This window comes from Engystomops pustulosus, chromosome 7, assembly GCF_040894005.1.
Source record: "Engystomops pustulosus chromosome 7, aEngPut4.maternal, whole genome shotgun sequence".
NCBI lineage: Eukaryota > Metazoa > Chordata > Amphibia > Anura > Leptodactylidae > Engystomops > Engystomops pustulosus.
This window is the reverse complement of record NC_092417.1, coordinates 181,193,794-181,212,900: the sequence shown is the minus strand read 5'-3', so window position 1 is coordinate 181,212,900 and position 19,107 is coordinate 181,193,794. Positions and strand designations below refer to the sequence as shown.

Here is a 19,107-nt window from a genome sequence, read left to right as displayed (position 1 = left end):
TACTTTGTTGTTTTCTCTTTTAGTGACACACATATCTGACTCAAACACCTAAGTGGGACAATTTATTAGGGTTTTGATTGAATTAGGCACAGTCTGCTTTTACTTTTCTTTTCTTTTTTTTTTAAAAACTAAAAGTCATCAGGCACAGCACAAAAATCTTTTGTGTGCTTTCAGTGTAGGCTAGAAACTAGTCATAGCAATAGGATAGCATCGTTTTGTTAAAAAAACAAAAACACAAAAAAACACTTTAATTTTGAAAATGTTGAACTCGAGGGCTAGGGTTAGAGGACGAGGGCATGCGCGTGGGCGTCCAACTACTGCAGGGGTCAGAGGCCGTGGTCCTGGGCTGGGTGAGACCCCACCTGCTGATGAGGGAGCAGGGGGACGCTGCAGAGCTACACTCCCTAGGTTCATGTCTCAAGTTACTGGGACTCATGAAGCACTGTTGAGGCCAGAACAGTGGGAAAAGGTGATGTCGTGGATTGCGGACAATGCTTCTAGCCATTTGTCCACCAGTCAGTCTTCCACACAGTCCACCCATGTCACCGAAATCAGCACTCCTCCAGCTCCTCCACCTCAGCCTCCTTCTCCCCAGTCTGCCCCCTCCCAGGAAAATTTGCCATTTGAACGGCATACTCTGAGGAACTGTTTTCTGGACCCTTCCCAGAGTCACAAACCACTTGTCTGGTTGCTGCTAAACAATTTTCCGATGCCCAGGTTTTCCACCGGTCGCAGTCTGTGGGTGATGATGACATTGTTGACGTAGTGGAAGAAGTGTGTAAAGAGGTGTCGGACGAGGAGGCACAGTTGTCAGACAGTGGTGAAGTTGTTGTCAGTGCAGGAAGTCCGATGGGTGAGCAGACTGAGGGATCAGAGAACGATGAGGTGACAGACCCAAGCTGGGTTGATAGGCCAGGTGAACACAGTGCTTCTGAGACGGAGGCGAGTCCTCGACGAGAACAGGTTGGAAGAGGCAGTGGTGGGGCCAGATGGAGAGGCAAAGCCAGAGCTGGTGCATCAGCGCCAAATGTTTAACGCAGTGAAGCTCCCGTTGCGAGGGCTAGATTTTCAGAAGTCTGTAGGTTCTTTAAAGAAACACCAGATGACCGACGGACTGTGGTGTGCAACCTGTGCCACACCAGGATCAGCAGGGGTTCCACCACTACCAGCTTAACCACCACCATATGAATGCTAAACACCCCACTCAATGGAACCAAGGCCGTTCACCTCCGGCTGGGCACACCACTGCCCCTTCCCCTGTGTCACCTGCTTCCTCTGCTAGTCAGCTCACTGCCCAGGACCCCGGCCCAAACATCTCACGTGCGAAAACCACACCTTCGCCTCCATGATTCTCTACAGCATCCACCAATGTCTCCATGCGCAGCGTTCAGCTCTCCATACCCCAGACGCTGGAGCGCAAGAGGAAGTACAGTGCAACCCACCCACACGCCCAAGCCCTCAAAGTCCACATCTCCAAACTACTTAGACTGGAGATGCTGCCCTATAGGCTGGTAGAGACCGAGGCCTTTCGCAACCTCATGGAGGCTTCGGTATTTGGTCCCCAGCCGCCACTACTTTTCCCAATGTGCCGTCCCAGCCCTGCACCAGCACGTGTCAGACAACATCATACGTGCCCTGACCAACGCCGTTTCTGACAAGGTCCACCTGACCACGGACACGTGGACGAGTGCTGCCGGGCAGGGCAACTATATATCGCTGACGGCACATTGGGTTAACTTGGTGGAGGCTGGGACCGAGTCTGACCCTGGGGCTGGTCATATACTGCCGACGCCGAGGATTGCGGGGCCTACCTCGGACCAGGTCTCAAAGGCCTACTATGCCTCCTCCTCCTCCCACCCCTCCTCCACCTCCTACTCTGAATTACCATCCGTGGGCATGGCGCCATCAGTCGGTAGCTCTAGGCACAGCAGCAGTGCCATCGCTAAGCGACAGCAGGCGGTGCTCAAACTGCTGAGCCTAGTCGATAAAAGGCACACCGCCCAAGAGTTATTACAGGGCATCACGGCGCAGACTGATCTGTGGCTGGCACCACTGAACCTGAAGCCAGGCATGGTTGTGTGTGACAACGGCCGTAACCTGGAGGCGGCTCTGCAACTCGGCAGACTGACACATGTGCCATGCCTGGCCCATGTGTTAAATCTCATAGTTCAGCGTTTCCTCAAGACATACCCCAATCTGCCTGATTTGCTCACGAAGGTGCGCCGCATCTGTGCGCATTTCAGGAAGTCCAGCACAGATGCTGCAACTCTCAGGGCAGTGCAGCGCCACCTCCAACTGCCTGCTCACCGACTGTTGTGCGACGTGCCCACGAGGTGGAATTCAACATTAACCATGTTATCCAGAGTTTACCAGCAGCGCAGAGCGATTGTAGACTGCCAGATGTAAACTTCCACCAGAACTGGTAGTCAGGTCAGTCAGCTTCCTCAAGTCTACAATGAGGAGTGGACGTGGATGTCTGATATCTGTCAGGTGCTGAGTAACTTTGAGGAGTCAACACAGATGGTCATTGGTGATGCCGCCATCATCAGCCTCACCATCCCGCTGCTTGGCCTGTTTAAAAACTCTCTGGTCAGCATGAAGTCGGAAGCTTTGCGCTCGTCACAAGAGACGGAAGAAGATTCCCTTGTTGATAGCCAAAGCACCCTCAGGTCTGTTTCTCAGCGCATATCGGAGGAGGTGGAGGAGGATGAGGAGGAAGAGGAGGAAGAGGAGGAAGAGGAGGAGAATGTTGGCGAGACAGAAGAGGGGACCATTGTTCAGTCCTTCACTGTTCAGCGTGTATGGGCAGAAGAAGAGGAGTTGGAGGAGGAGGAAATGGAGAGTCAGGCCAGTGAGGGGAGTGAATTCTTGTGCGTTGGGACTCTGGCGCATATGGCAGATTTCATGCTAGGCTGCCTATCCCGTGGCCCTCGCGTTCAAAGAATTTATTCCAGCACCGATTACTGGGTATTCACTCTCCTGGACCCGCGGTACAAGCAAAATCTTTCCACTCTCATCCCTGGAGAGGAAAGGAGTGTGAGAATGCATGAATACCAGCAGGTCCTGGTGCACAAGCTGAAACAGTATTTCCCTTCTGACAGCGCTTGCGGCAGAGGGCGTACTTCTGCGGGACAAGTAGCGAGGAAGAGAAGGCGAGCAGGCAGCTTGTCCAGCACTGGCAGGGGTACACTTTACAAGGCCTTTGCCAGTTTTATGTCACCCCAGCAAGACACTGTCACCTGTCCCCAGTCTCGGCAGAGTAGGGCTGATCTTTACAGAAAGATGGTGAGGGAGTATGTAGCTGACCATACCATCGTCCTAAATGATCACACAGCTCCCTACAACTACTGGGTTTCAAAGCTGGACATGTGGCACGAACTGGCGCTGTACGCCTTGGAGGTTCTTGCCTGCCCTGCCGCTAGCGTGTTGTCCGAGCGGGTTTTCAGTGCAGCTGGTGGCATCATCACCGATAAGCGTACACGCCAGTCGACTGACAGCGCTGACAGGCTGACGCTTATCAAGATGAATAAAGCCTGGATTTCTCAGGATTTTCATTCTCCACCAGGTGAAAGAAGCTGAACCTGAATAATGTATGCACTCCTCCTCATTGTCCTCCTTCTCCTCCTCTTTGTACACTAAAGCAGAGGAAACTGGCTATTTTTTGCCAGGGCCAACTGTCTCTGGCTATAGTACTCTATGTATTTAATTTTTCTGGAGGGCCACCTACCCGGTCCTCTGTTTTAAACAATTTTTGGGAGTGCCACATACAGGCACTCAATCTATGTAATTTTTCTGGAGGACCACCTACCTGCTCCTCTTGTTTGAAAACTTTTTTGGACTGCCACATACAGGCACTCAATCTATTTAATTTTTCTGGAGAACCACCTACCTGCTCCTCTGGTTTGAAAACTTTTTTGGACTGCCACATACAGGCACTATCCAAATTAAATTGTCTCCATAGCAGCCTCCACATGTTGTCGTTTTAGCTGGCTCCACACGTTGTCTCTGTCAGGGAAATATCCCTTTATCTCGATGTGATATGTGGTTCCAAATCATTGTATAGTACGAGCTGCTCGGTGAATCACTCAGACCTTCACATGTTTGAGAGAATTCCAATTTATTTAGGTTGCAGACAGTTTTTATAGGTTCTTGAGACAAAGGAGCCTACTGACCATACCCACATTCCAATAGCCTCTGAAAGATGATCTGTGTACACGGGGGGATGGTGGGAAATGGTACATAGGAGTCTTTTCTATCAATAGAGCCAAAGATCTTTGTATAGATACATGATAGAAGAACAGATTCAAAAATGGATTCTACTCCCTCACAATTCCTAAATGTGTTATTTAATTGAAAAAGAATGTCTTCTGATAAGTGATTAGATGTATGCAAACATCTGCAATCTATTCTTCACTGTTCCGTGCGTATATTATCTCCCGACAAGTTAACAGATGTGAAGAACAGTGAAAAATAGAATAAAAACAGTGAACACAGGATGATTTAAGTGAAAAACGCAGTGAAAAACACAGTGAAGAATAGATTACAGATGTTCTGCACATCTGCTTACTTGTCGGGGTGATACGCTGTCCCGGGATCCGCTCCTCTTCTTCCACTGAAGTCTCCCCGTGCTGCCCGATGTCTGTCTCCCCCGTGCTGCCCGATGTCTGTCTCCCCCGTGCTGCCCGATGTCTGTCTCCCCCGTGCTGCCCGATGTCTGTGTCCCCCGTGCTGCCCGATGTCTGTGTCCCCCGTGCTGCCCGATGTCTGTGTCCCCCGTGCTGCCCGATGTCTGTCTCCCCCGTGCTGCCCGATGTCTGTCTCCCCCGTGCTGCCCGATGTCTGTGTCCCCCGTGCTGCCCGATGTCTGTCTCCCCCGTGCTGCCCGATGTCTGTCTCCCCCGTGCTGCCCGATGTCTGTCTCCCCCGTGCTGCCCGATGTCTGTCTCCCCCGTGCTGCCCGATGTCTGTGTCCCCCGTGCTGCCCGATGTCTGTCTCCCCCCGTGCTGCCCGATGTCTGTGTCCCCCGTGCTGCCCGATGTCTGTCTCCCCCGTGCTGCCCGATGTCTCCCTGCTGCTTGATGTCTCCCTGCTGCCTGATGTCTCCCTGCTGCCTGATGTCTCCCTGCTGCCTGATGTCTCCCTGCTGCTTGATGTCTCCCTGCTGCCATTCCGCGCGTATCTTCCGACAAGTAAGCAGATGTGCCGAACATCTGTAATCTATTCTTCACTGTGTTCTTCACTGTCTTTTTCACTTAAATGATCCTGTGTTCACTGTGTTCACTGTTTTTATTCTATTCTTCATTGTTCTTCACTGTGTTTTTTTAATTAAATGCTCGATCTCGAGCGGGGGAAATACTCGTCCGAGCAACGAGCCGTTTCGAGTACCTTAATACTCGAACGAGCATCAAGCTCGGACGAGTATACTCGCTCATCTCTAATCCTTATACATGTCAGCCTACTAACCCCTGAGTACTATTAGACATGGTATGCGGCGCACACACTGTAGTAGGAGTGGTAGGAGTGATAATGTCCATAGCAGTATCGAGATACACAGATTCATGTTTAACAGTCTCTGGGTCCAGCTCTCTTCAGCTGTCGCTGTCTCGTTGATGTGTCAGAGGTACTTGGGATGACTTTCAAAAGACTCTCAGGTGTCACATCAGGACCATCTCATCACCTGGGTGCTGCTCCTGTGCTCTAGCTACTTTAGGTTCTGGAACTGAAACAGATACTTGGTTATGCACCTTTGGACATCCCACCAATTCTCTATGACACCTCTGGACAACCTTAGAGAAGTATATGTTCATCCATGGGGCAATTCTAAAAACAACCTCAGTAGGTGAAAAGACTTTTAATCCCTAGAGCTGTCATCAACTATATTACTGCCCCAATAGGGATTATTACTTTAGTCTCTAGAATAAGCGGACTAACATATTCCTCGATCCCTGGCTGTGGTCTTTACAGTTGCTTTAGTTACAAATTAGGGCTCAGATTACCCAGAAAAGAGGTCCACACACATAAGTACATGTTCGTAGCTACTTACCTTTGGTAGCTGTACTTAGCCAATCTGCAGCCTCTGGAAGGGGTAAAGCGGCTTCGGAGTGTATATATGAGGGTCTTCACTACTCTCCCTACATTGTACTAAGCATATATAAACATACTTGTGTAAATGGACAGTAGCAAAAGTGAATCTAAGTGATACTCAATACTTATCCACCACGGAGCATATAGAGTCTTAGACTGGTGTCTCACCCTGTGGGTGCACTAAACCATCATAGGGTAAAGGGCCCTTGGCAGACATTGCTTGTCACCTTTTTGCCATAGTCCACCCTCCATCCATGGGTCCCAGTGTTACTCCAGTCTTGCTTCCTCACCTGTGAAGCCGGTTTCTATATATACAGGAGTATAGATAAACCTACTGGGCCAGCGAGGGTCACGGACTGTACTGATCCAGGCTCCTTTCCCCTAGGCTTTCTAGTAACCAGTATGGTCACTTCATGTGTTAGAGCTTTATAAGTTTTACCTTCTACTGTGGACCTTTATTGTAACACTAAGGCCTCTATCAGCTATTTCAAAGTCTCATAGTTGTTGATATACTTACTATATGATATTAGGATTCATAAGGAATCCCACAAGACTCATATTCTTCCCCTCTGCCACTTTACACCCCTCCATCAGTGCCCTCACCTCCGCCTCCTGTACAGACAGGTAGGTCAGGAGTGGTTCTGCTGCTGTTACCTCATGTTGTGTGACCACTGCACATCTGATGTAGAATTAACCTCATTCCTGGTTTCTAAAGCCATCTACAAAAAACTCAAAATGCAGATTAATGATATATTCAGTTTTGACATTAGAAAAAGGTAACTGGTTCATTAATCATTAAGACAATAAAATTTTAAATATAACCCGTCTAGCTCATGTCTCCCCCCTTTGAATCTAGTGAAAATAGTGGAGCTGGATTCAATGTAATACATCATAAAGAGGGCACATTATAACCGAGGTTTCTATTTATGAAGAGGTGAAATAGTAACAGGATAGTCCAAAACTACTACAGAAGTTTTTTTATACGTAGGCAGCAGTAGGATACAAAACCAAGAAGGATCCAGGTTGTCATGTTACACACGATCAGCAGAGCTTCCGGCCTGTTTCCTCTCCTCTGAGGTGCTTGGCTTAAACTTAAATGAGAACAATAGAAAATGAATAATATACTCCAGAAAAACACAGTTTTGGGACCAATGCCGATGTATCAATGCTGTATAATAGGAGACATACAGCATACAAATTCCTTAGACCTTATTATAACCTATACAGTCATACTGGGGGCACATAATGGTGGCACATAATGGTGGCACATAATGGTGGCACATAATGGTGGCACATGCTTGGGAGACAGTGTTACTGAGCAGAAGCATCACTAGAGACAGTGACGTAGGAGGCTTCTAGGAGTGTTATAACTTCTGCCTAAAAAGCTCCTAATAATAATCTCAGTCATAGCTGCTGAATAAGACTAATAGTATGGGATCATAGGGTTATCAATCCTCAGTAATGAACACACATTCTCATTGTTCCTTTATTCTCTTAACATTCCAACATGTGCTCCCCCTCCCCCCGCCCTCCTGTGTTCACTGAGACAAGGGGGGAGGCGGCCCCCTCCTTCTCCCTGTGGTGTCTGTAGTACTAGGTGTCCCAGCATAGCAGGAGAACAAAGAAGGAATCTAACACACCATTGTAACATCTAAGTTCACTGTATCATCCTACACAAATTGCAAAAACTTTTGACCACACCCTTCAAACTTTAGGTGTATTATAAAGTTTTACACTACATGTCTGATGTTTTGAAACATAAATCACAGGATTTCTCAGGTCCAAGCCTGCAATGAACAATGTCCACAATTGTGTGCTGTGCTTTCCTCACATCTGGTAACTGATGAAATACCACTAGCACTATACATGATATAGACAAAACACATATTTATATCTTTGCCATAATCCGCAGGACTGTATAATGGAATAAACTGATAGAACATCTACAGTATCTGGCAAGGGTCAGCTCAGGGAACCCAATTGGGACTGCACAACTGTCCAGGAGCTCTCCCCACAGAAGACCAAAATCCGTAACAAATATGTTACTACCCGGGTTTTTGGACTTTGAAGTTCTGAGAGATGACTCTTAGATAAACAGGCACAGTCTCCTACATTTATTCCCTGGGTACTATATCTTAGTTGTCTTCTAAAGTTACAACAATATAGCTGAGCGGACTGTGAGATGCAAATCCAAAGATCTTTAGGCAATGCATCATTACTTATACCACTGGTCTACTGCCCCCTACAGGAGAAACATCTGAAGACTGTCTTTGTCCTGTTGGAGCCCGCACTTTTTCTAATCCAGTCTTGACCGGATATATTCCAGTGTGGGGGGTGGGTCTAGGTGCCACATTGCATTCACATGTCTCCACCAGTCTGTTTCTTTGTTTCCATACATCAATTCATCCACCATTTTAGGGTGGAGGCCGAACCTTTTCTGAATGTTGTCTTTTGTCTGTCCAACGTTTTTGTCCGTCATCGTCATAACACTCATACAACACACAATTTCTTATGGCTGTTTCTTTATAACCTCCTCTGGTCACTTCCTCTGTAACTTTCTTCTATCCACTTGCAATTTCCATCATATCATCATTATGCAACCAGCCTTTGTTCTTTTAAGAACCTTTCCATTTACCAACATACAAACAACCATCTTTTTGATATACTTATCCTTTTCCAACATTCTCTGACATCCTTTTACAGCCTCTTTTTTTTTTATCATTCAAGATCTGTACGTCTGGTTTTCCCTCTGAATTGCCTCTCATCCTACCTAGCAATTTTTTTCCATAATTTTCTATATATCTCTAGTGCCGGCACACACTCGCAGTCACTCACTCTTCCATAGGGCAGTTTTAACCACTTCTAATTCTAAATTTTTTTTTTCCTTTTTTTTTTTTTTTAAACCGTTTGCCCGTCAAGAAATGACTGCAGTCCCCTTCCTTGAAGCAGCTCTGGATCCTACCACACAAAATAAATTTATAAAGTCCGACTGTCCAAACTCAGTCTACTTTGTCTCAAGCGAATTACGATCCAAAAAGCTGCTCGTCTAGGAAACTCTTTAGGTAGGGGCAATTCCTAGAATGTTACTCTCTTAAAACCAGTACAGTACAGTATCACAATAGCGCTATCAAACACACATGTTCAACTCACACAATACCCATATACACTACCACACATCACATGGAGTTTTCAAATAAACTAACAAGATTCTTTGGACTGGGCAATATAGACATGCAACTCACCGGACGTGGAACAATCCAAACAAGGAGCGACAGAGCAATTTTGTAAGAAAAAGCTTCTTACCTTTTTGTGCAGCTGCATGGTCTGTCTGTCCTGAAAGGATGATCCCTAAATTCTCCGGTAGGCGTCATGCAAACCCATGTCGCTGTTCGAGCCCATGTTTTGTCAGGGAAATATCCCTTTATCTCGATGTGATATGTGGTTCCAAATCATTGTATAGTACGAGCTGCTCGGTGAATCACTCAGACCTTCACATGTTTGAGAGAATTCCAATTTATTTAGGTTGCAGACAGTTTTTATAGGTTCTTGAGACAAAGGAGCCTACTGACCATACCCACATTCCAATAGCCTCTGAAAGATGATCTGTGTACACGGGGGGATGATGGGAAATGGTACATAGGAGTCTTTTCTATCAATAGAGCCAAGAATCTTTGTATAGATACATGATAGAAGAACAGATTCAAAAATTGATTCTATTCCCTCACATCTCCATTGCTACCTCCACACGTCATCGCCATAGCTGCCTCCAAAAGTCGTCCATATAGCTGCCTCCGTACATGGTCCCCTTATCAAACGAGCTGTGTCAGGCAGAATTTTGGGTTGTTTTCATGGCTTCTACATCAAACTTGTTTACTTTGTTGCCAACCTGCTGTGTAATCCACAAAATATACTGGCAAACTTTTATCATTTACCGATATTATTTCAGCGCTTCTTGCGCATCTGTTTACATTCCCCTCACCCGCCATAACCCAAACTTATAAGAACGCTACTACACTTGATCTTATACAAAAGGTTCTTAGAAGTGCTGTTTGGGGAGTAGCCTAGAGACAGGGGCTTGGATTGGCGAAAGCTCGCCTGGCAGCGGAGCGCCAGCTCCATCTCAAGATCCAACTAACATAGTTTTAACTGCAGCACCTTTAATCTACTACTAATTCACTGCCTCCATACATCGTCCCCTTATCAAACGAGCTGTGTCAGGCAGAATTTTCAGGTGTTTCACCAGATACATAGTGGAACTCTGCCCATCTGTCGCCGCCATGCTGGAGACCTGAAGTTGCGATCATAGCAGCGCAATATGGATGCCCTATACTGTCGCTCTTAATCATGGAACCATTTCCGTAAAAACAATTAAAAATAGAACCACTATGCTATTCCATTATTCCTAGGTGAAATATTCAAACAACCCGGCCTGCTTTGAAAATTATAATTTTTTCAAAGTAAACGCTTCTGGCCCCCAGGCCCATTTTGGGTGGGGAGGAGCCGAGAGACAGGGGCTTGGACAGGCGAAAGCTCGCCTGGCAGCGGACCGCCAGCTCCATCCCAAGATTAGGCAGCCTCAGATGCATCCATGCATGCTGCTCCTGCTGTTTCCTGTCCATTTTGCCTCCACGATCCTCCACAGCGTCCACCAATGTCTCATTTCAACTCTCTATGCCCCAGACGCTGGAGCATTAGAGGATATGCAGCACATCATCCCCTTATCAAACGAGCTGTGTCAGGCAGAATTTTCAGGTGTTTCACCAGATACATAGTAATACTCGGCCCATCTGTCACCGCCATGCTGGAGACCTGAAGTTGCAATCATAGCAGCGCAATATGAATGCCCCATACTGTCGCTCTTAATCATGGAAGTTGTCTCCATGGCTGCCTCCACATGTCGTCCCCTTATCAAAAGAGCTGTGTCAGGCTCATTTTTCGGGTGTTTCACCAGATACGTTATGGAACTTGATCACTATGTCGCCACCATGCTGTGTTATCGACTAAATATACCGTCAACCTTTTGTTCACATAGGAAATCATTTCAGCGCTTCTTGCTCACCTCCTTTGGTTCCTCTCTGCCACCCATTGGTTTGAAGCCTGAGTCCATTTAGGGTATGTCGCCATGACACTCTCTAGCCTGCCGCTGCTGCCGCTGCCTCTGCATGCCGTCCCCTATAGTGTCAGGGTCAATTATTGCATGTTTTAGATGCTATCTAGCCTCATTCGGTCACTCTGTCACGGCCATGCTGTTGCCCATAATTTTGGCATAATGGTACGATTAAGCAGCCTCAGAGGCATCCATGCATGCTGCCCCTGCTGTTTCCTGTCCATTTCCGTGGTGTTTCCATCCTTTTCTGAGGTTTCCAGATGTTTGGCCAAGCTTCCCTGTGCAGAGCCTTGGTCCCCTTGAAAAATGCTTGAGTCTCCCATTGACTTCAATGGGGCTCGTTATTCGAGATGAGCACTCGAGCATCGGGAAAAGTTTGTCTCGAATAACGAGTACCCGAGCATTTTAGTGCTCGCTCATCTCTAGTCATAATCTCTGGAATCATCTAATTAAAAAGAGTGCACCCTGTGATGTTATAGCGGGATCTTTGCCCTCAGCTCCTTTCGAGCTGGCATAGACTGTACCTTGTCTGGCTGCATTCCTGCTTTGCTTATTTGGTGAAGTTGTCCTCTGTAAGTGCACATGGAAGTGAAGAGTGAAGCGTTTCATGCGTGTCATACTAACACAGCACTGTTTGAAGACCAAACCACGCTCCCTATGCATATTTAAGCATGGCACAACGTTCTACAACACCCTACAGGCTCTCTGCAGCCAGGAAACACCTGTTTTTTAACATTATTCGGGTCAAATCGAACTTTTCCGAAAAATTTGATGAATCGGGACGAACCGAATTTTAACAAATTTGCCCATCTCTAGTGGTGGGCACGAGAGTATCAGCAGGGTGTGAATTCCAAAAAACAAAGCACATGGCACACACTTTAAGCAGCAGCCCCAGCAGGTCTGTTGGCCTGCCCAAGTTTAGCACACATGTAATACATGAGATGTGTGTCAACATAGTTGCTATAAGGTTCTAGCAGGACCAGATTAAGACTTTCATGGGCCATGAACTGTATGATTATTATGGGCCTCTACAAGTCTGAAATTTACTTTTGACATACAATACCAAAATCTAGTTTCTTGGGGAATGGATGATGCATCCCTTCTGCCTGGTTTCAATCTGTGGTTTCAGGCCCTTTGGGGGACCTTCAAAGGTCCTGAAATGTCTCTTGTGTGCATGTGTATTGAGAGCATGAACAGATGTAGGAGAATTTCATGGGTGAAGGCACTTCTTAATATAGAATTTGATGGGTGGTTTTCAGACACTACTATTTTGTCAGCCAAGAGTTGTCATCCTGTACATACACTTAAACCAATCCCTTATAGTGAATTTCTTAGGGCCAAACCCATATGTATGAGGACCAATGTGGAGAGATTACAGCCAGATTGAGGAAAAGACGATAGGGCTCGTCTGAATTGAAAAAGACTTAGAAACGGTTAGATAAAAAGAAATGAATCTAAATCATAAGAGAAGATCTTTGCCCGTTTTAGCACGACATATAGTCCACAATAACAAACCATTGTTAACATTATCAAAAGTTATCTCTCGTTACTGAATCAGGATTTAATTATAAATTTTAAGAATATCTTAAAGAATTAATGTACATTAGTACCTAAAAGAGTAAAAAACTTTAGGGAACATCTTATCCCCCAGCATAGTGACTGTTCACACCACTCTGGGATATAGGCTGTCAAGGGTTTTTTAAAATGTGGAGGGTCCGATGTGATAAAATAAAAATTGATTGTGAAAGATTGTATTTGGGTTACTTATTATTGGTTTGTTGGTGTTAAAGTAGTCAAATTGAGGGTTTTTTAGACTTTTCACAGGACTACATACACCTCTTCATTAATCCGGCATAAACATAGAACTACTGCTAGTGCAACACTGTGCAAAGCCAGATGCATGACCTGAGACTATTGCAAAAAATTTCATAAAAAGTCTCAAACTTACTCCAGTCCCCAGCTGGTCTATGTGCTGAGACTTTTTATGCATTTTGAGACTTTTTAAGGGACTTTTTGAAAAAAAATCCCAGACAGAAAATAGACCAAAGCCACTTTAATGAATCTAAGGCCCATTCTACACTTGCGTTGCAGATCACGTCAGAGTCTGATCAGGGAGCAATCATGGTTTGTTCAGTGAAAAACTGACATTTTGCATCAGAGCTTATTCAGTTTTCAGTTTGAGTTTGATCAGGATCTCCGTTTTTCCTGCACGTTTTCAATGCAATTTCAATGAGTTGGACTCAGGACTGAGCTCTATCTTTTCTATGGCAATTGATGAGTAAAGAACACATTGTACTTGCATTGGACTTACAACGGGTCAGAGTGCAATGCAAGTTCTGCGCCGCCACCTCCACGCTTTGTCATTCTGCCACTCTGTGTCTTACCATGTTGCTGCCACCTCCAAAATTCTTTCATTGTGCCACTCTCGGACCTCATGCTGCTGCCGCCACCTCCACACTCTGTCATTGTGCCACACTGTGGCTTCCCATGTTGCTGCCACCTCCAGAATTTGTCATTGTGCCACTCTCGGACCGCATGCTGCTGCTGCCACCTCCACACTATGTCATTGGGCCACACTGTGGCCTGCCTACCTTGTTGCTGCCACCTGTCACTCTCTGACCTCCTCCTGCTGCTTCCACCACCTCTACACTCTGTCATTCTGCCACTATGTGGCCTACCATGTTGCTGCCTCTAACCATCGCTTAAAATGAAGATAAACAGATTCAAACCAGCCAAACGCATTGGTAAACATACAAAAATGCATGATTTTTAAAAACGGACCAAGAACGCACTATGTGACAGCACCCTAATAGTACCACCGAGGATTTAAGAGCCGGCCCATGACGTCAGAGAGCCAGGGCATAGAGAGAGCAGGGCGTGCACTCTCTCTCCTAGATCCTCCAAAGGGAACTGGAGGTCGGATCACAGTAAGTGGCAGAATACATTAAAATCCATCAATGCCGAGGGGCGCTCAGGTGACATCAGCCTGGGTGAATCCGTCTCTTTTATATATTTTTTTTAAAGTCTGTTTCTAAGCAAACGTAACTTTTGCTTATGCACTAAAAACAGTACTCCATAAAGAAACACGCGCGTAATGCTGGACATTAGTGAAACTGATGGTAGATGTCCAAAAACGTATTGATGAAGCTGTACGTAATTTCAGTGCTAAACTTATACAATTGTAATACTGATTGTACCTTATTTTGTGAAATTTAAAGAAAAAAAAAATAAGAATGAGTACGGCAAATATAATCCCATGACAGTTGATGCACTCTCTGCCATGTAATTGACCAATGCCTCAACTTTATGTTGCCTACTGGTGGTCTACAAGTACACACTGCACTCCCTGGCACCTACTTCCATCAAAGGAGCTTGGAGTTTGCCGCATAAGTTTTAGTACCAAAATGCACGTGATCTTTATGATCAAGGTATCACTGGATGCTAGTCACTGACAACGCCAATTTTATGATCCACATATTACTGCACGCTGTTCACTAACAGCTGAAGTATGTTTGATGATGATTTATGATTTCTATGCAGTGAAGGGACCTTCAAGATCTTGCTGGATGATTCAGTAAATGTCAATAATCCTGCCTAGTCTTTCCAAGTAATACTGTATAACCCCCTATAAGCAGTAAGAGTATCCTTGCCTACTGAAATTCTTCAAAGTGCCCTAAGTAAAGCAGTTATTTCAGATTTCCTAGTGTCCTGATAACAGGGGTCTCCTCTATACACCTAAGTGCCCTAGAAAGGGCAAATGCTGGGTTTTTAGAAGTTCCTGCCTCTCTGACTGATGCTATGTTAAACAGTCACCTCCTTTTAGATGTCTCTTGCATGTTATGGTGTCTGGCCCTGCTCTTATACTAGTGGATTTCAATACGGGGTACATAGTGTGGTTGTGCGCCCCTGGGCTGTGTGTGCAGTGTAGTGTCAGGGACTCTTCTGTGTTTAGTTTCCCTGACAGATGGATGCTGGGTGCTTAGAAAAATAGTGTAGAGATGCCGTTTTGTGATGGTGGGAGGGGCTCTATAGGCTAAATGGTGAGGTTGCCTAGTGCAGATGAACCCCGTGATTGGAGATGAGAGTGGGGATCATCACAGGCAGTAAATTTCTTTGATGTCCTATATGATTCTTCTGACAGGAGGATGTGACTCAGGATCAGTACATGAGAAGTCATATCATGTATCATGGTACATTTTCATATAGTCTGACCATATGACTGACCTGTGTGTACGGATATATCCCCAGGAGCTGAGCTATCGGTAAAGTGGTGGATGTGAAATGATCTCCAATAAAACCAACAACCTTCTTCTTCCGAGTGCAGGAATAATCAGGGACAGCATTTCCGGGTCCAGATAATATTTGTATTATGCTCTTTATCGCAACCTTGTAATCTGAACACGAGTCATAGATGTGATATCCCAGAGTCAGGTTTGGGAGAATAGAAGGATTTTTATTGATTTCATCAACAGCGTAAAAGAAAGCCACAAGATTCTTATAGTAAGGAGGGTGGACACTGCAAAATAAAGACAAGAATGTAAAAAAACTAAAATTATGAAAAAAAGGGTAGGGAGGGCACAATCTGCACGTAGAGGACATAGACATCTGTTGGAGGCTGATGATGCTTTCCATGTAGTTGCACAAATACAGAAAAACCCAAATAATTCCACCAGAAATGACTTCCTCACAGCTGTATAGGTCCTAGTTGTTCAGGTGAAACACTGGCGCACCAGACCAGATCTGGATCTAGTCAATCCTATAATATATGCAACCACAGTCTATCAGACATCCAGTGTAATGCAGTAATATAAGGAAAGAAAAACATACAAATGGCCGGATCTATGGATAAGAGTCGTGCATCTCAGTTGTGTTTGGCAGAGCCATAAGAAATTCCGGTAGTCAGTCTCCCGAGGGGAAGGGTAAGAAAGTATGTTCTATAACCAGTCCCTAAATCTCCTTAATTGCTCCTGTCCTGACAAGTCCCCAAGACAACAATTAACCCTTTAAATATGGTGATGAATAGATAACAACAATACCTGCTCGGCTAAGCTCTAACTGCACATAGTCTTCCCTGACTACTGAGATGAGTTACTACCAGCCACCTGACACTAAAGAAAGCAAATTTGTGGGTTTGACCTCACACAATCACAGTCCTTGGACAGGTTTGCAGACCTCCGCACAGGAGACTCCAGACAGGTAGATAGGACCTGTCTCTCCACGTGGTCCCCCTGTAGTTACACAGTGCAGACATTGGTAGCTCAAGAAGAGCTGAGCTTCAACATCAGTGTATCCTGTGTGCTACAAGTATAACCTGTGCTGGAAAGGAAGGGAATGACCATCCCCACTACCAGACTCCAATCATCCCACAAATCGAGCCTTTAAAACAGGTCTTACCAAAATCCCTTGACAAGCTATGTCTTGCTTAAGGCACCCAGCTTTCCTGGACTTTTTCCATCTCACTCAGCTTCCCCTAGGTGAGATGTGAACTTCCTGTTGCTTAAAAGACAGATGCAAGAAACCTTCTAGAAATATAGCAATCTCCAACCACTTTACCAGTCGCTGTCTCACAATATACAGAATTGATTCATAAGATTTGTGTAAAACTAAGAAATAAACTGAAAGAAAAAAGTCACCGTTCTTTGGAAAGGATAAATCCGATGAATACAGCTCTTAAAATTGAAAATATAAAAATGAAGGGAGAATTTTAATATTCTAACTAAATACTAAGCTCTGTAAAGGATTGGTTACAGAAGAGGATAGTATCATATTGTGAAGGGGTTTAGAGGAGCTTGAAACTTAAGTGAAGAAATGGGAAATTTATTTTCACATGGAGAAATTTGAAGTTCTGAATCAAGATCATCGAATTCAAAACCAAATGTATGTATTGTATAGGATGAGCTTTGATAGAGGCAGGACAATAGGTTCTAGCAGATCGAGACACAGATTTAAAAAGTTTCAAACACAAGACTGGGCACAACCGAGAAGAAAACCTGCTTGTCTGAGCTCTAACCTAACTATATCAGGCCCTATTACGGCAAATCTCCTAGTGGTGTTTACAGACCCAGACTTTGTGGTCACAGCTCCAGGAGACAGAGAGACCCACAGTCTGTAGCTGATTGCATAGAAATGTGGTCCAAAAGCCCGAGATGGGCAAGAAATTTGGGAAACCTACCCTCTCTGAAAGGGCCCCTTTTAATCAGAATTTTCTAGGATTTTGTTCTACGAATTTGGGCACCTGAATTAGTTGGCGGATGAAAACAGGGTCCAGCTCCTCACTTGTGCTTTTACCATTTATCTCCACTAAATTATGATAAAGACTGTGAAGGTTCAGCCCTGGAGCTTGGTGGTGGAACCCATAGTAACACGGATTCTGGGATTTTGATATGTGAAATGTCTTCCCTGTGATCACATGAGTTTCCTCTTAATAGTAACTTTTTTACAAAGAAAGAGGGATCTGCATGGACCTGTTATTTCTCTGCTATCATGAAAACTATGTGTTCTTCATATCAGGTCAAGGATGGTGCTACAGTTTTCTGTAGAATTTTCCACAATCTGCAGTTCTAGTAAAGTAATGATATATGGGCACATTTACTTACCCGGTCCTGTCGCGATCCCCTATCCGGACAGTCTGAGGAAGATGAAGTCCGGCGTGATTCACCAACATCGTGCCCCCAAGTTCCTGCATCCGCCGCTTCCGCCCCGAGGTCCGCCAGAGTTTAGCGTGTTCTTCCTGGAGTATGTGAGTGCGTGTCTTGCGACACAATTTACAATGTTAAATCCAGCACGTTGTCCGAATCCATTGGATCGTCCGTAGCCCGCCCCCTGATTTGTGTCACGTGAAAGCCAATGCCGATTTGCCCAAAACCCCTGTTAAATGCGGCGCTAATCAGAAATCATTGGGAAACGTGACGAAAATTAGCCCCATTATATGCACATCCAGCCCTGGCCCTTGATATCATGTCCTCACACTTACGTTTCACACATAGAGAAGCACCTCTTAGAAGTAAAATATCCAAAAGGGATAACCTGAATGTTAACAGAGACAACTCCTCCGATCATAACATCTCCATCCTTAACATATTCATAATCTTCCCACAATTTCTCAATGTCTAGTCTACAGGCTGGAGCTGGAGTCTGCCCGGTGAAGATACAAGGTGACAGAAACAGGAAGAACACACACAGCAGAGTTTTCTGTAAAGAAGATTCTGTTGAAGCTGAAGATGATAATATGAAGAAAAGAGTAAAACATCCTAAAATAACAAGGAATAACCCCGGAGCAGCTGCATTGAATAATGTGATGATTGACAGTAACTTATGTAGCATCTTAGTGTCAATGCAGCCAGAGCTGAATCTCCCCATCTTTTATAGGAAGTGCAGAGAACTGTACCACACTGCGCTCTAAATGTGTTCCCAGATCTCATCTGTGATGTCTGGAAATGTTCTTCACTCATCAGAAATAGAGGTTACAATTAAAACAAGAATAAGCAAAGCTAAATTGTCGAATGATTTCATTAACACTTGCAGAGACGGAGTCATATTCTCCAAGAACATTTCCTGATGTCAAGCATGAAGGGGTTTACTGTCTTCTATAAATTCTACAGAATTTGATGCTTGGGGTAAAACTCCAAATGGCCCTTGTGTGAGATGGGACATAACTCCCATGGAAGCTGGAGAATGAGTGATGTGTACTGGCTCCTTATCTGGTTCTTATCACTCATCGAGCCCTAAGTTGTGTCTAATCAATCATTTGTAAAATTGTCTGTGATAGTTGGGTGCTCAGAGTAGCGCTGCCTCGCAGAACCTCATCTAACATCTCCATCTAGGGCCAGGACCAATTTGAGTTGGTTTTACTTAGATGTTCAATTTGGACAGGAGATCATATATTCCCCGACTTTTATTCTTTATTAGAGATGAG

General features: G+C 45.1%; 1 protein-coding gene across 1 annotated transcript in view; it reads right to left on the bottom strand.

Annotated features, from left to right (window-relative positions):
• Positions 1–18,845, bottom strand: part of LOC140070294 (vomeronasal type-2 receptor 26-like) — a 62,928-nt gene extending 44,083 nt beyond the window's left edge. Inside the window, exons 1-3 of the mRNA XM_072116647.1 lie at positions 18,773–18,845; positions 18,166–18,406; positions 15,417–15,708 (exon numbers count right to left, since the gene is read on the bottom strand). Coding sequence (XP_071972748.1) covers positions 15,417–15,708; positions 18,166–18,406; positions 18,773–18,845 — 606 coding nt within the window. The remainder of the gene's footprint in view (positions 1–15,416; positions 15,709–18,165; positions 18,407–18,772) is intronic.
• Positions 18,846–19,107: the final 262 nt, after the last annotated feature.